The sequence below is a fragment of the Empidonax traillii genome, unplaced genomic scaffold (assembly GCF_003031625.1).
Source record: "Empidonax traillii isolate 1590-97213 ecotype Southwest subspecies unplaced genomic scaffold, ASM303162v1 scaffold164:size861626, whole genome shotgun sequence".
NCBI lineage: Eukaryota > Metazoa > Chordata > Aves > Passeriformes > Tyrannidae > Empidonax > Empidonax traillii.
The window spans coordinates 648,638-664,821 of record NW_020955357.1 but is presented as its reverse complement, the minus strand read 5'-3'; the positions used below and the strand labels follow the sequence as shown (position 1 = coordinate 664,821).

At 36.2% G+C, this 16,184-nt stretch overlaps 1 protein-coding gene across 3 annotated transcripts in view; it reads right to left on the bottom strand.

Moving 5' to 3' along the window:
• Positions 1-16,184, bottom strand: part of TTC7B (tetratricopeptide repeat domain 7B) — a 138,674-nt gene that overhangs the window by 39,624 nt on the left and 82,866 nt on the right. For 2 of the 3 annotated variants that reach the window (XM_027885326.1, XM_027885325.1), the window contains exons 16-17: positions 13,782-13,898; positions 9,218-9,315 (exon numbers count right to left, since the gene is read on the bottom strand). In XM_027885326.1, the coding sequence (XP_027741127.1) occupies positions 9,218-9,315; positions 13,782-13,898 (215 nt within the window). Of the gene's footprint in view, positions 1-5,758; positions 5,924-9,217; positions 9,316-13,781; positions 13,899-16,184 lie in introns of all 3 variants that reach the window. The other variant, XM_027885324.1, reaches the window with a different exon arrangement.

Here is a 16,184-nt window from a genome sequence, read left to right as displayed (position 1 = left end):
AAAGTACATATGGTAATATATTATTAAAACATTTTGTACATCAATTTATTAATTAAAAAAAACCCCTATACTGTGATAAAATTCTTATGAGTTTCAGTGCCACCTATATTAAAATTAAAACAGAGTGGATACTAAGTGCTTCCTACCCTGGATTTTATACTAAGTGACACCAAAAAAAAAAAAAAAAAAGGAAAAAAACTTAAAATAACTTCTTAGAAAACATTTTTTTTAAGTGGTATTATTCAAATTGTTTATATTTCCTGCTTAGGAAAGAGGTAACCCTTAATATATTGTAGCAATTAGTTGCCTGAGGAAAATATACACATATGCACAGCCAGGCAGAAAGGGACTTGGGAGTTTGGATAGAAAGGAAGCTGAACATGAGCCAGCAGTGTGTCCAGGTGGCCAAGAAGGCCAATGGCATCCTGGTCTGTACAGGAGTAGTGTGGCCAGCAGGAGCAGGGAAGTGATCCTTCCCCTAGTGAGGCCACACCTTGAGTATTGTGTTCAGCTCTGGGCCCCTCAGTTCAGGAAGGATATTGAGGTGCTGGAGCGGGTCCAGAGAAGAGCAACGAGGCTGGTGAAGGGACTTGAGCACAAGCCCTATGAGGAGAGGCTGAGGGAGCTGGGGTTGTTTAGTCTGGAGAGGAGGAGGCTCAGAGGTGACCTCATCACTCTCTACAACTACCTGAAAGGAGGTTGTAGCCAGGTGGAGGTCGGTCTCTTCTCCCAGGCAGCTATCAGTAAGACAAGAGGGCATGGTCTCAAGCTCTGCCAGGGGAGGTTTAGGTTGGGTATTAGGAAGAAATTCTTTACAGAGAGGGTAATCAGGCATTGCAATGGGCTGCCCAGGGAGGTGGTGGATTCTCCATCCCTGGAGGTATTTAGGATGAGACTGGATGTGGCACTGAGTGCCATGGTCTAGTAACTGTGGTGGTAGTGGATCAAGGGTTGGACTTGATGATCTCAGAGGCCCTTTCCAACCCATCTGATTCTATGATTCTAAGTCTTCTAGACCTTTAGAAACTCAGGCTGTAGATTATTCAATATAATCAACTAAATTTAAACAATATTGCAAACAAGTGGATTCTTGGGGTTCAAGTTTGAAGATCAATGTTAAGCAGCATACAAAGAAACTTGATGCAAACTCTTGCGAGGCTGTTTGGGAATTCCAGCCCTTGAAATCCTTCACACTTCAGCCTTATTTAAAATGTAGTGAACTTAAGGATGTCGCAAACCAGCAAAGACGATTGATAATTGTACTTTTTTGTTTGTTTGTTTTGTTTCTTTAACAATCCTCCTTGCATTGGTGAAGAGAGATAGCAAGGACAGGGCTACAGTTTCCAAAAGGAGGGCTAACTTCTAGTACAGCCTTGCATATCTAATCAGCACAGCCACTCCATACTTTATCATACATTTACATATTTGCTATAGCCTTTTTTCTTTTTTTTTTTTTCCTTTTTTTTTTTTTTTTTTTTTTTTTTTTTTTTTTTTTTTTTTTTTTTTTTTTTTTTTTTTTTTTTTTTTTTTTTTTTTTTTTTTTTTTTTTTTTTTTTTTTGACACTGTCCAGTCAGGCATCTTTTAGGCACATTGCACTCATGATGATGACTCTAACACATACTAAATACTTCTTTAGTATAGCCACAATTAGCTGTCATCTGACTCATTTCTGGCTCCTTCTGTTAAAACATTTCGTAAACTTTCATTTTGCAGACAACAAAAATCATTTAAAGATCTTCTGTACTAAAAAGCTTTTTCCTGCCTTCCTTCAAATTTCATTCCTGTCTTTTCTTACTAGAACTAACTTATCTGAATTCTTTATTCCTTGTTCTAGCCCAGGATACCCAGGTTCAGATTTTTATATTTACATTATAATTCTAAAACATACAGTAATTTCAACTAGAACTGGTAAAGACACAAAGTGGTTTGTGAGAAACTGAGGGTAAAGTGTAGGTCCTAACGTCATCTTGAAGTCTGCTTGAGGCCTCACAGTTACTTATTTGGTGGCTCCCTGACAGTTTTATTGTAAGCTCTGCTCTCTCTTCCCAGTCTTATCTGCACTTGGCTTTCACTGGTCTGAGCCAAACACAAACATATCCTCACTTTCAATGTTACAATTCACTGTTGTAGCTTCCTTGAAATGCTCAGATAGAGTAGCAGCAATTTCTGATTTAAAATTTCACCACATCTTTCATGCACACAAATATCTGTCCTCTTCTAGACAACTTCTATACCTGCTGTTATAGCATGACACTTCAGAATCAAGAAAAAAATCCCTCAAAATACCACAAGAACCAAAAAGTGTTTATTTTGAGACAGAAAAGCATGAGGCCTGGAAAAGTATTATATCACCAAAGTAGATTCTGGCTACTCACTTTTAGTTAGTTAGTTTTGTTCTGAAGCTTGTTTATACTAAAAAAGGTCAAGTGTGAAACAGGAACTGTCTTTGCAAGATCTAGAATTCACTACTTAAGTTACTTTAAATCACAGAACATTCTGAGTTGGAAGTGACCCACATGGATCATCAAGTCTAACTCTTAAGTAAAGGGCCCATATAGGGATCAATCCCATGATCTTGGTGTTATCAGCACTATGCTCTGACCAACCGAGCTAACTTATTGGTTAACATCTGGAATCACAATCACATTGCACCCTGCAAAGTGTGAGAGAAGGTCTAAACCATGTCAAAATGTTCCAAAATAAAAATGCAATAACCCCCCACTCAGGTTTCCTATAATGGCACTTATCCAGAATTTACAGTTTCTACTCACCATACTAACATACGGTCTGCAGCAACCATGTTACAGATTCAATGCTTCAACTAAATCTTAAATAGAAAACCTACCAACAGCCTTGAACAAACACAATTTAACCAAGAAGTTAAGTCATTTCACAGAAACCTTTTTCTTCCAAGTCACATGTACAGTACAATTTTGTGAATAAAGCGTTCAATATACTCTCTTCAGGCTTTTCTTAAATGTTATAGGAGAGTCTGCATGAACCCATCTATAAATACCATCTATAAGTCACCCTATGTAAATGAATGTGTTATGACTTCTTCAGTTCTTTTCTTGGTCATTTCCTCAAAAATTCTTCACAATGTAGCCTGATGGACATAAACTAATCCGTGGACTCTAACAGCACCTAGCTGGAATGCAAGCTTGGAGAAAAAACAAAATCACTTTGCTATGTACATCCAATTTTCCTTCTGAAAATGAGTAAAAGTCTGGACTGTCATCCTTCATGGAACATGTTCGCACCAACACTATGGCAGGATTCATTTTTTTATGTCATAACAGAGAGTATTACTCAACAGTTTTACATTCATCATGTTTTCAGCATTTCAACACTTACATTTAGGAAAAAAATACTTTAACTGCAATGCTCATGCAGGAGAAAAGAGGAAAAACCCCACGACTTTCCACTTTACGTGCACACAGCTGGCAGTAAGAACGTTAGTGATGTGACATACAGAGAACTCTATGCTAAGAAAAGCAATTGCTTGATACAAAGAGGCAGTACCTTCTGCAGGACTAATACATCACCCAAGTGATGCATTTAATAAGACAGACTGTCAAGTTTAGCCAAAATTAAAAATTTTTTCCTTTAAAACTCATTAAGAGTCTGAGACACCTTTCACAATCACAAACTAAAAAGCTAGGTTATGTTTTGCTGCAAAGTTATGTGTGGAGGTGATAGCAGTCAGGTATGGACAGCATCACTGATTAAGCATCCTCTCAGCACTTTGGAAAAGATTTTCTGTGCTTAGTCAAATTGGTGTCCTTCACCAAATTGGTCCTGTACTACCCCATAAAAATTTATGAAAAGGTAAAGCAACTGATGAAAAAAAATATAATCTACTATTCAAGGCTAAGCACTCAGCTTTATAAGTTAACTGGTTGAAGAAAAAGAATATTATTTAACATCATGATTAAAGCAGCAGTTATTTTTATTGATCTATATTCTTCATTCTCTCTTATTTAGCTTGCTTTCAAAGTTTCATTATTTCAAAGCGTACTCTTCCTTTATTCTACAAGAAAAATTTGTACCACAAAATAAAGCAATAGTTTATTATAACTCATGACAGTAGTTGCAATATTGCAGTTTGGATCAACGTACTCCTTTAGGAACAGCAGTGGCATAGAATCTTCTCTAATACAACACACTGGCAGCTGGCCATTATGTTACACAAGACCTTCCTAATATATCTTTATTTGCAGTCCTCTAGAAATGAATACTGCCTCTTTAATTATTAAATGCAAGTGTTAGTTGAGTGCATTCAGATCTCATAAGGTTACAGCCCTTGGGGTGACTGAATGGGCAAAGAGCATCAGCCTTGTTTTACACACTATCAAGCTTCCACTACTGACGGACAAAACATCTACGTTTTGTGGTAAAGGAAAAGGTGATTTTAGTCCTTGAGAAATTAATAGAAATGCACAGTGAATACTACTTACAAACCGAAAAAAGGGAGTAAAAACCATGAAAGTAAGCATCTGATGGATTGCCTTTGGACAGATCAAACCACAAATTAAAATACAAAGTAAGAAGAAAAAAAAATGTTATATGTATATATATAAGCCAAAAACTCCAAGAAAGCCAGAGGATTTCTGATAATCTTCAAACTGCAAAATCAGGTTTACAGGATTTCAAGAAACAAAAAATTAAGTAAGATGTTACACCTCTAAAATCATGTTCCTGCTCAACAGAAATTGGAAGTGAAGTCAGTGATAGAAAATGCCTTAGGCTTCTTTCACTGAAAAAAAAAAAGAATTGAGCAAGATAAAGAACATGAGATTTTCAGCCTAAGGTACTGTAAGGATCTAGGGAATCCGCTCCTTACTCAGACAGCTTTAACTTTCAATAGTTATTGACACTATACAAAGGACTCCAATATATATATATTTTTTTTTTCATAGTTCTGCTACTTCTCACGCATATGGTGGAAGCTCCTTTCCCTGAGGATACAGTAGCTTGGAAATGGAAAATTTGGGCTTTGCATAATGGAATCTGTGCTTTGGCTTCAGTATTCTTTCAGTTTGCCTTCAGCCTTGAGTAGGTTCTCGCTAACTTGTAGCTTTGAAAGAACAAGGACGAGCCAATTAATGCTAACTGGGATGTGCTGTATATATAGGGAGTAGCTCTGAGCAAGTTCAACTCAATGAAGCCCAAACCTGTAATAGCAGTCAATCAGCTATTCAAATACTACAAGAAAGTCAGACTTCACTTCTGTAGGACACAGATTTCCTGGAGTCTGAAGGAAGCGCTTTCCTTAACTTCCAGTTACAGGCTTACATATGAGCGAGGCAGTGTTTTCAAAACTCTGGTCTTATCTCAGCTATTTTAACAAGTGACTTTTGCTAATATGCAAAGATTTATTTTCTATATTTTGTTAGGAATCAATATCTTTGATGTGATATCAGTTTAAAGACTAGGTGTCAAAACGAATTCTTAAGATTGCATTATAGTAAATTCAGTGACAAAAAAGTGTTACTTATAAAGGTATGAACGAAGGATAATTTAACAGAAATTAAAAGGAGTTAAAAAGAAATGCCTGAAAACCTCTGTTGTTTTAACCTGCCGTCTGAACTACTCTGGCAGCATTGCTGTACAGTTTGTATGAAAAGCAGCTGAAAAGGCCAGATTTCATTGACATTCTGTTGAAACATAATCTGTTTAAACACAGTTTATCAGTTATGAAGATTATCAGAAAAATACAGCACAAACATGCCCATCAGAAATAGAAAGCCAATTTACAGCGAGTAGGTGTATGGGGCTCAGGAACTTGGTCACAGTGTGGAGAGGCTGCATGGGGCCAGACAAAGATATCTGGTTTAGGATGAGGATGAGGAAGATGAGAAGATACAAACAGTTGGAGAGGAGACTCTGTTCTTGAGAGAGAAGATGAGGAAGTATCAGAGGCTAAAAAGCGAAACAAAGAGAATGATAAAGGGATGTGGGGAGGGCAGGAAAGAAAAAAGATTCAACAGGGTTTAATGGACTAATGGATGCCAAAAATGCAAAGCATTTGTGTCACTATTCAGTAAGATGGAAATGGCTTCTACATAAAATAAATATCACTTCTGAGAGCAACAACAACAAAAAATACCCCTTTACTTATATGTACTCTCCTTCCATACTAAACAAGAGTAAAAAAGTAAACAAAAGATTTTTTTCACTATATTCCAATGCATAAATTTTAAAAATAAATTAAAGGGGAAATAAAGACCAAAGACTAAAGTAATATTCTTTCTTCCTATGATAAACTCAGTGGACTCCAACCAAATCAAATAATCTGTTTTTTAAAAGATTGAATGCAACTTCTCTTAACCAAATAGCCAATGAGTCTCTAGTGGTTTGCTTATACATATCTGCTTTTGGATATGAAATGTGTCTGTCTCCCCATGAGATTTTACTTCAGTGATTGATTCATCAAAACTATTTTTCCCCTCTATTTCCTTCATCAACATATACAAACATGGATGGGTGCCACTCATGGCAAGCCAGCTGAAACAGAGGGCAAACTTAAAGTAAATTTGGCACTAGAATCAACAGTCTAGCCTTGTAAGAAACCCACAATACACTCTTTTGAAATTCAAGGGTTACACAAATTTAAACTTGAATCACTTAATCATTATGGTATTGGTAAGACCTCTATATAAAGCAGTTTTTAAATAACTTTTTTTTTAGATGTCAACTTCTGATTAATTCATACACCAAGGAAAAGAACTTAAACCTAGATTTTTTGATGGATTTTAAAAATTAAATTTCAAGTATATAAGACTTTGGATTTGAATTTTAGCTCTCATTTCTTGGTGTTTAGATTGACTGAATTCAGGGCTAGACAGGCAAACAGGATCATCATCATAGATGGCAAGCAAAGTTACGAAGGGGAAAATTTCTAAATGTTTGCATGTATACACACATATACACAAGGTAACATTACACTGTGAAACAAGGAGGGGAGCAAACATTTTCATCCTAAGAGGATTTTCAGTAATAGCTTTCTTGCATTTTAACATTTATTTACTTGTCAAATTCCTTCTGCATTTCTAAACACTGTGGATCCACAGAATTTGCAGATGAACTCTTTCAACCCTATAAAGGTCTTAACATCCTGATCATCTATTGTTTCTATCATCTATGTATTGTGAACAATATGTTACTGACAGTCTGCTTAAGCTTTCTCAAACAGTATGATAAGCTTCATTTCTTTCATTCTTATATATAAACTTTTAATTCCTGCATTTTTATATAATATTCTGGATGAAGAATTCTGGACAAATCCTGGATGTGGAGTTTTTTTATATATATTATTATAGAGAGAGAGTAGATAGAGCTCTAGTCCTTGCCAGAAATTGAGTACTGGTATTGCAACCAGGTTTTTTCTGCTAAAATGAACAACTGGAAAAAAACATCAACAAACAAAACCGACTCCAATTCCCAATTTAAAAAACAAAACAAAAAAAGGACACCCACTCATCCTCCACCATTACCTTTATAAGAGAAATAATCAAAAAGGGACCCCATAATTTTAATTTCCCATCAGAAAAAAAGACAATTTGGACCTGCCAGAAAAATCAGAATGTATGCAGAGATCCTGTTTTCCAATCAAGATATTGTCTGTATGATTTGAATCTGGGGCAAGCTTCTTGAAAAGCTCACAGTTTTGGATGAGGGTTCATCTTTACTTAAAAGCATTGAGGAATCTGCAGTCTTTAAAATGCACCAATACACTCTGCTCTCAAGTGTGGCAGATAAAAAATAGGACACCCTGGGGGTGTAGATGAAAAGCTGTATGTCCCCACTGGAAAAATAACAAACAAAAAATCACAACTAACCACAAAAAAACCTTTTACAACACCCATCCCCAAAAAGCACTGTTTTGAAGGCAAAAAATCTTATCTGTAGCTATGTCTATCTATATATGTAAATGAAACCTATAAAATCTAGATTTGTTCTTAAAAATGAAACAATGAGCTAGACTACAATATAGAATGGTCACCACAGAATGATACAATGTCATCTTCCCCATTTTAATTATACAAATACAAGGAGACATAAGATTCCACATTAGGGGCACCAAGCTACATTATGCCATATTGTATTGCAGTTCTTTGAAATCAGGTGACCTGATCTTTGTAATCATAACTGTTTGCATTATAGTAAGCACAGAACACTTTTACTTTATTTTAAATTCAAAACTGAGTGGCCATTCAATCCAACTTTAACTTTCGGAAGTTAAATATCTAAATTGGATTTATCAGTATTGCACAATTCTGATATTGAACAAAGACACACATTACACACTTTAAAGTATCTTAATTTATGGGTCAAATGTACTCATATTCATAGGCTGGCAAACTCTTCTATAAGCTGTTTGTGCCAAAGTGTGATTAAGCAGAATTACACCCCTGAAAGGTGTCAGGAAAAACACACTATGGTTTTTATATAAAACCCAGAAAAGAGAAAACTCTCAATATTTAGAACACAAAGCAAGATACTGTTCTGCAGTCTTCACAGAATGCATGGCTCACATGCTTTCTGACTGTATAACTTTTAAGGTATCTTAGTTTGCATTATGATAACAATATATTAATAAAGGAAATTACATATTGTCAGTATTTACTGACATGTAACAATCTTAGCTTTTATGTGGTGCATGTGTGCATTACAACTTTTTATATGTATGTAAAAATAACACAGTATATACAATTTATAATAAATAAATTTTGCTTATAATGCCAACTATGTCTACAGTAAGCCTACCCACCCATGTAATTATATTTTAACACATATATTGGATATTTTAATTGATTCAATTAGCAACAATGTCTTCAATTTTTTTGAGATTAAACATTCTCTGAAATTTTTCTGATTTATCTTTTAAACAAAAATGGGCAAGTACCAAACAGACTGAAAAGCACAGGACTTTGGCAAATAGGCTAGTTCAGCATACTAGTTTTAAGCCGTTGTGTAACAAAATACCACTAAGCTCAGCAAGATCCATACTACAGATATTTACAGAGAACATGGCTGGCAAACACTTCATAAATAAAAAAAGAAAAAATCATATGTCACACAATGTCTATTTCTTCTTATATGACAACAATGAAAATATAACTTCATTTTGCAAAATAAACTAAAAGAACTAATGCCAAATCTAGCTATGGCCATACAATTTTACCTATTTCATTGTTCAAATGTAGTTCTTACCTGTTTCAGGATCACTGAAATCTGGTAATGTAATTGTATTAAGCTGTCGTCTGTCAGCAATCGCTCTGTCTAACAGGCTGCTCCCACGGCCGGAGTCACTGGAGTGAAGTACAGAAATTGTGAGCTATTAAAATATAAAATTTTATACTGATATACAAGTCGCATGCTGCCCTACTCCCACAAAGGTTCTTTCTATAAAAGTTCCTGCTAAGACCAAATTTAGTACCAAGCACCACTAACCACTCACAGTGCATTGAGCCAGTTGCACCGAAACAGAATTAAGCTGAGTAAAACTAAATCCGTATTTACTTCAACAATTATGTTGTCATAATTAATACAACCACAAAGGAAATACTGGCTTTCAATTTAGTTCATAACTAACAGCTCTACCGAAAGGATCTACGGTGCCTTAAATATTTGTATTTTATGAAGTACAGCTATTACAGAAAGCCGAGAAGGCAGATGTAAGTTTGAGAATCCATACTTCTCCCCAGCTGAAGAGAAACACCAAACTCAGGACATCTAATTTTTGGTTATAAAGATGCCATAACTTCACATAAAAAAGTATCACAATTATCTCTAGAGTTGTGGGGCGGGCTGCCTGTTTGTTGTTTGGGGTTTTCTTTAATATTTGCATATATGCATATTAACTGCCTAATGTTGAATTTGATTCTAGTAGCATAGTAGGAACATTTTGAACACATCTAACATCTCAGGAGCCTATGCAGCAGCAGTGATATTCACTGACTGCACCTGTGCACAAATGCACTTAATTTCTATTTTAGCTGTAACTCAATATCTGTCCCTCAGGTTTCTTATTGATATGCTTGCTGGAAAACTAATTGCTCCTAGAACTACTATTAAAGATTCAGTAGAAGAACAGGGACTGAAAAACTAAGTGCTCTTTCTCCTTAAGATGAGGCAAGTACTGAGACGCACTGTCAGCAAAGTGTGAGGAAGCACATATGGGCATTCCTTCTTTAATGTTCTATAGTTAATAAAGTAATTTCACTTTTAGGATTGTAAGTCTGGTACTACTCACTATCAATGAACACCGTTTTAAAAGTCTCATTAAAAAAAAAAAAAACAAGAACAGAACAAAGCACCCCACAAACTTTAACAAAGCTTTAAAGCAGTTGAACTGTTAGCCCAGCTTTGCAGAGTGCAAACTTTGGTCTGATTCTCACTGACGAAAAAAGAAAACCTGTACAAAACTCCTAGTTTAAAGTAAAGCCTAAGAAACTTTAATCTAAACTGCAAGACTGGAATGCAGCACATCTCTTTATTTGCCTTAACAATACCCTCCTTACAAATTTGAACTGAGAGAAGGTCAAGAAGCCTCTCAGTAACTCCTTATAGTTGCACATTTCAAAAGTCAGTGAAACAACGTCCCCCCTTTCTACCGCTGGTACTAAAATGGTATAAATACAATTTTGTATTACCTAACAGTATTGCAATATTTCCTTACAAAATGGCATTATTATAGCAATCCACATGAAACAGAAGGGAATTTTTTGGGACACACACTATGAGTAGTAGTTGTTAAATCAGCTGGTATAAATTTTTTGGTAATCATTGTCTTCATTATTTCTTCAGTCCACAAGAAACAACATGCCAGATGTTGCTGATGAGGAAAGCCAGGCTTAGCCTAAGTATCTTGTAAGCACAGCTCTGTCACTGTAGTTTGTTGTGTTTTCCTAATGCAAACTAATAAGTGGAAAAATACTCAACTACTTTCTAATGCACTTCAAGCAGCAGGTTGGAGGTACATATTTAAACCTTCCAAGCTTTGCAGCACAAAATAAGTTTAAAATTCATATTAAGCACCTCATGAAAAAAAAGTGTGTATGTCAATTGAAGACAAAATAAAAAATGTTCTAAGTCTTAGGCACAGTGTGGCATTTGGCCGTTACTTTGTGTGGTATATCTAGTTATTTGTTGTTTTTTTTAATTAGTAAAATATTATTGAGGGCATTGAACCCAAGTTTATTGCACAAAAATCAGATGAATTGAAGAAGAAATATTTAATATAAAACAGCTTATCAAAAAAGTGACTTCTTATCTCATTGGAAAAATGAGACATCAAAATTAGTTTTCAGTCCAAATCAGAATAGACAAAGATACTTCTTATAAGCATAAAGGATATTTAAATCTTTGACAAACAACATTCTAAAAAGGTTTAAAATTATTAAAAGACCTTTTATTACTGGCTTAAAGAATTAAAAAAAAAGCTTCAATTATTTCCAGTGGGAGACATTTTGTTGCAAAGCACTATTCGAAAATAAGATGTATGTTAAAATTACAGAATTTGGAAAATTTAACTTTTCACAACAATCCTGCTTCATCATTCTTCAGTACATCAGGAGTGCAGTCAGTGAACAGAACTTCCCAGTCACATTTCAGGTCTCAGTGAGAACTGTTATCTCAGTCTGACCAATTTGGATCACTGTGATACCATATGAAGTTATTCAGCCCTTAAATTTCACACAGACCAACCAAAGAAAGATTACAACTTGGTATCTTTATTCACTATTTGATATAACTCTGAACACGTCATTTAGGAAACCTGTCTCCTTACATCATGACACTTATCCTGTCCATTCCATTCCTAACTTGATTTTAATGCGACACCAGAGCTTCAAGAAAATATTTAAATGTTAAGATAAGAAAGCAGAAAATCTATCAGATGCAAAGCAGTCCTCGTTAATTTTTCCACTTAGATATTCTTGAAGAAGAATTAGCAACCACTGCTGTTTGAAGCTGACACAGCCAAGAGTAAATTTTCACAGTCACTGCTGATGTCTGAAGGAGGCATTACTTAAAGTGTGTTGAACATGGCACAGTAGCTCTTAGCACAAAGACAACAATAACTATGAAGTAATGACAAGCTATGATTAGAGCCCTGATCTCTGCAGAAGATGTCACAGCAGAGAAGGAAGGTGAAAAGTTGTGCCAGAGTACATGCAAAGCCTCTCTGAAATTAGGTTTACACAGAAATTTTAACTATTCTGCAAAGCACAGCACTCTGGTACTAAACTCTTAACCCCCACTACCCACACACACAACCAGTTAGCTAAAATAAACCTCCACCCACTAAGGTAGAAGAAAAATTTTCTCCCAGGTCCCTGCTGCTCGATCAGTGACTTTGACTTGAAAACAATTCAGCTCAAACCTTCCTGGCTTCTGACATACTTGCTTTCTGTACCCCGAGGGATGCTCCCTGTTCCACAAGGCAGTATCAGAGTCTCTCTCAGTGTGCTTGGATCCCGTTCCAAGCTTTTCCTGCCACACCCTCCAAACATTCCTGCTCTGAACTGCTCACTAGCTCACTAAGGAGAGAAGAAATTTTTCCTCTTCGGCCATTAGGTCACCTTTCTCAATCCTAAAGAGTTGCATGTATTTACATAACTGAGATCAACTTAGAGCAAAAACTGAACAGCTGATGTTCATCATACTGCTACACAGGTATCTGATGCCACCTGGTACGAAGTTCTTCTGCTGTAGCACCTTTTCTTCAAACAACCAAGCAGCAGAAAATTCTGCCTGTCCTCTTCTCCAGGTACTTGATAAACGTGGCTTGTCTAAATATATATGGCAAAGGACTGTAGAAAAAAGGTCGTCACTCTGCCCTGTTTGCGGTGAATGAATTCAAGCAGAACAGACCTTTGTCCAGGCAGAACTCTCTTGTAACTTTATCACTCCATTCCTATATACAGACTCTCTACCTACCCCGAGTTCAAGCTCCCCAGACGGCAAGATGTTTCCTTATCTCCCCACATACCACACCCCCCCATGTGACTGCTTCCAGACACAGAGAACAACCATCTTCAAGCGGCTTTTCAGCTTGACCTTGCGATTCTTTTCACACATGCTAATCTTAGTTCTGGCTCCCTCAGGACCGCAATATTTTTGCTTTAGTATTTTCTTCTTCTTTTATCATCCAGGTGGCTGGTGTTGTCCATCCAGCCGCTCCTACAAAGGACCTTCACAAAAGCATTTTGGAAACCCAAAGAGGACTATAACAACTTATCCATACACTTGGTACTGCCTTTGAATACCTGAATAGGTTCATAAGCAAGACCTCTATTTAAAAAAAAAAGCCATGCTGACCTTACAAGCATATCATATCTATCCATGTGAGCTCTGATGCTTTAGTTTTCATTAATCTCTACTCCTCTTTCATATTATTTAATGAAAATCCTTGAACTATGTTTCCACTACAGCAATCTCTCCACTTACCAATATAAAATACTCTAAACCCCCAAATCAGGAAAAAAACCAAGACCATACAAGTACACTGAGAATGGATGAGTTACCCAATCTCTCTAAGCAGTGCTCACCTCTGCAAACTTTATTAGCTTTGGCATACCTTACTTTATGGAACCCTAGGTACTTCTACATGACCATCAACTGGTGCCTTTGCACTTCACCCCCCAGATTCCCAGAGGATTAGTCTGTTCATAGGAAATGCCAGACGGAGCAAATGCAGGACTGCTAACTTAATATTGCCATGAAAGACTACTGAGGAGGGTGGTGAGTAGCCTAGAATTCCGCAGAATCTTACCTTGGGTTAGTGAGATTGTAGCAGGATTTCCAAATCTGGAGCATGTGTTTACACGTAAGGAGTGCTTCATCTGGGCCTCTGCACAGAGACTCCAATTTGACTTTTGTAAACAGTAATCTAGTGAAAAGGAAAAGAGATTCCCATTCAAGCAAAACATTTTTAAAGACAGTCAACATCACACTAAGCTGGAGGAAACATAATTTCAAATATGGTCATAACTTAAGTAATAGTTTAACGAAGTAATTACAATAAAGTCAAATATGTAATGTCACCAAAGTAACAGTGCTTTTTACATGATGGCCTTTTCAACTGGACAGAAAGAATAGTTGAGAAGACAATGTAGCTTAGTAAAATTAGCAAGACCATTAAGAACAGGACATCACATGCTGAACAGTGACATCCATCCCAGCCCAGGGGCAGCAGTGGGGAAGGAGGGATTGGAACTAAATGATCTTCAAAGTATTTCCAACCCAAGCCATTCTATTCTCCTATGTCATCACAAAAAAAAAAAAAATCTTTACTACTTTCATGAGAAAGGACAGTATTTTGCATTAACTGGCCTCAAATGATAGTAATCTAACATAGAACGCACATAAGAAGTTACTTCCCTATGTTATCAAGTTCTCTTACAGGAAAATGGAAGAGGCTACATTGAAGAAGATACCACTAGACCAGATAAGATTCAAGCAAGGTAATCAGCACTGGTAAAGTCAACCAGAAAACATAGCTCCACTCTACATTATGTTGACAGCAGCAGGCACAAAAACTGGTATTTGATTTCAATTTTGAACATTTAGAAGTGAGAGTCTGAAGACAGAGCAGCACCCATCAAATATGCAGCAAATCATTTCATAATGGAAGCAAACATGTTTGCCAAAAGTCACTATAAATTAGTTCTGATTTCAAAATTGATGTTTCTAATGGCAGCAAGACAAATAAAGTGCACAGCCTCATAAGATGACAACTGCATATTTCTCTTATGTTCCATGTATCCAGCTGAAAGTTCTCCACTGAGGCTAACTTAGACACCTTCCTGGATATTTAAAGAATATAAATGCAATGCGATAATAGAGGAGCTAGTCAATTGGTATGTACATTTATAGGAGTCCCAGCATCTGGGAACAGAGAATACACTAGAAAAATACTATTTTAAAAGCAATTTTTAGTAAATTGCAGGATTAAAGAGCACAAAGCAGGAGGAGAGTATGCATATAAAACTGTTAGCCTACTTTCCCTTTTTAAACCCAGGTGTACTTTGGCATTTTGTTCCAGTGCAACCTTAATCATACCAAGTGAAAAATTTATATGATTGCTCATATGGTTTGTGTGGGAAGACTGAGAAGGGTGTAGAGGGTGGGCATGTGTGAAAGCTCAGAAGTTTCTTATCCCAAATACCAAGTTTGAGGCTTCTAATAGTTATTGCAAACTGCCAGAGTTTTCTCAAGAATAAGAAATTACATCAAGTGCTTCACAAGTCACAGTAGCTAAAGCTTTAGTGTTGCACTGAACATCCTCTGCAGAAACTACTCAGCATGTAAACATAAAAATGAATCACACTACCTTAAGTGTACAGTATGTGTGTTGTGGGACTGAGGAGGAAAGGAAAGGCAGGTCACTGAGTTAGTTTAAGAAAATGAGCACCTGTGGATAAAGCCAGGTAAATACAGTCATATGGAGTCTCATTTGATGTCTTGAAAGAATGCAGAACAAAGTAATCAGTTACAATAGTTTAGCTTTCTTCCTATCAGTAAATTGAATTTGAGCATACAGGGAGCTATATAGGTAATTTAAAGTCATATTTCATTTAGCAGAGAGGTACTCTCTAGGTATTAGTTTAACTGTGACTATAGCACTACAAGAAAAATGTCAAGGTCTGTCCATCACTTTACTAAGGAGAAAAGAAAAACGACAAATAATATCCCCCTTCCCTCATGCTCCCCTCCATCTATTTTACCCTTAATACACACACATAGCTCCCTCACCAAAGAAGACCTTTGCCTCAAAACCCAAACCCAAAATCACAGGAATCTACCTTATACAATCCCTCTCCCGTTTCTCTGTATGTAAAAGACAGTACTTTTTACGTTTTGAAGAGCCTACAGAAGTTCAATTTTTAAAAATCTGTGATCATAAAGCACGTTACAATAGTTATGGAACATAATCAATCCAGAAGTACTGAATTTGCAAGTCATTCTAGAGTCGATAATCATAATATATACCTTATTATGTACAGTTTACAGATAGATTGAATTTACATTAACAGTCTTCAAGCATTTAAGACTTTCAGGAATCTTGTAGCAGAGAGAAGGCACAGGATCAGTAATACACTAAGATTTAGTATGCAAGATGTAAAAGCAAAAATAGAGTAGGAGATAGAAAGGGAGGGTATATCATTATTGAGAA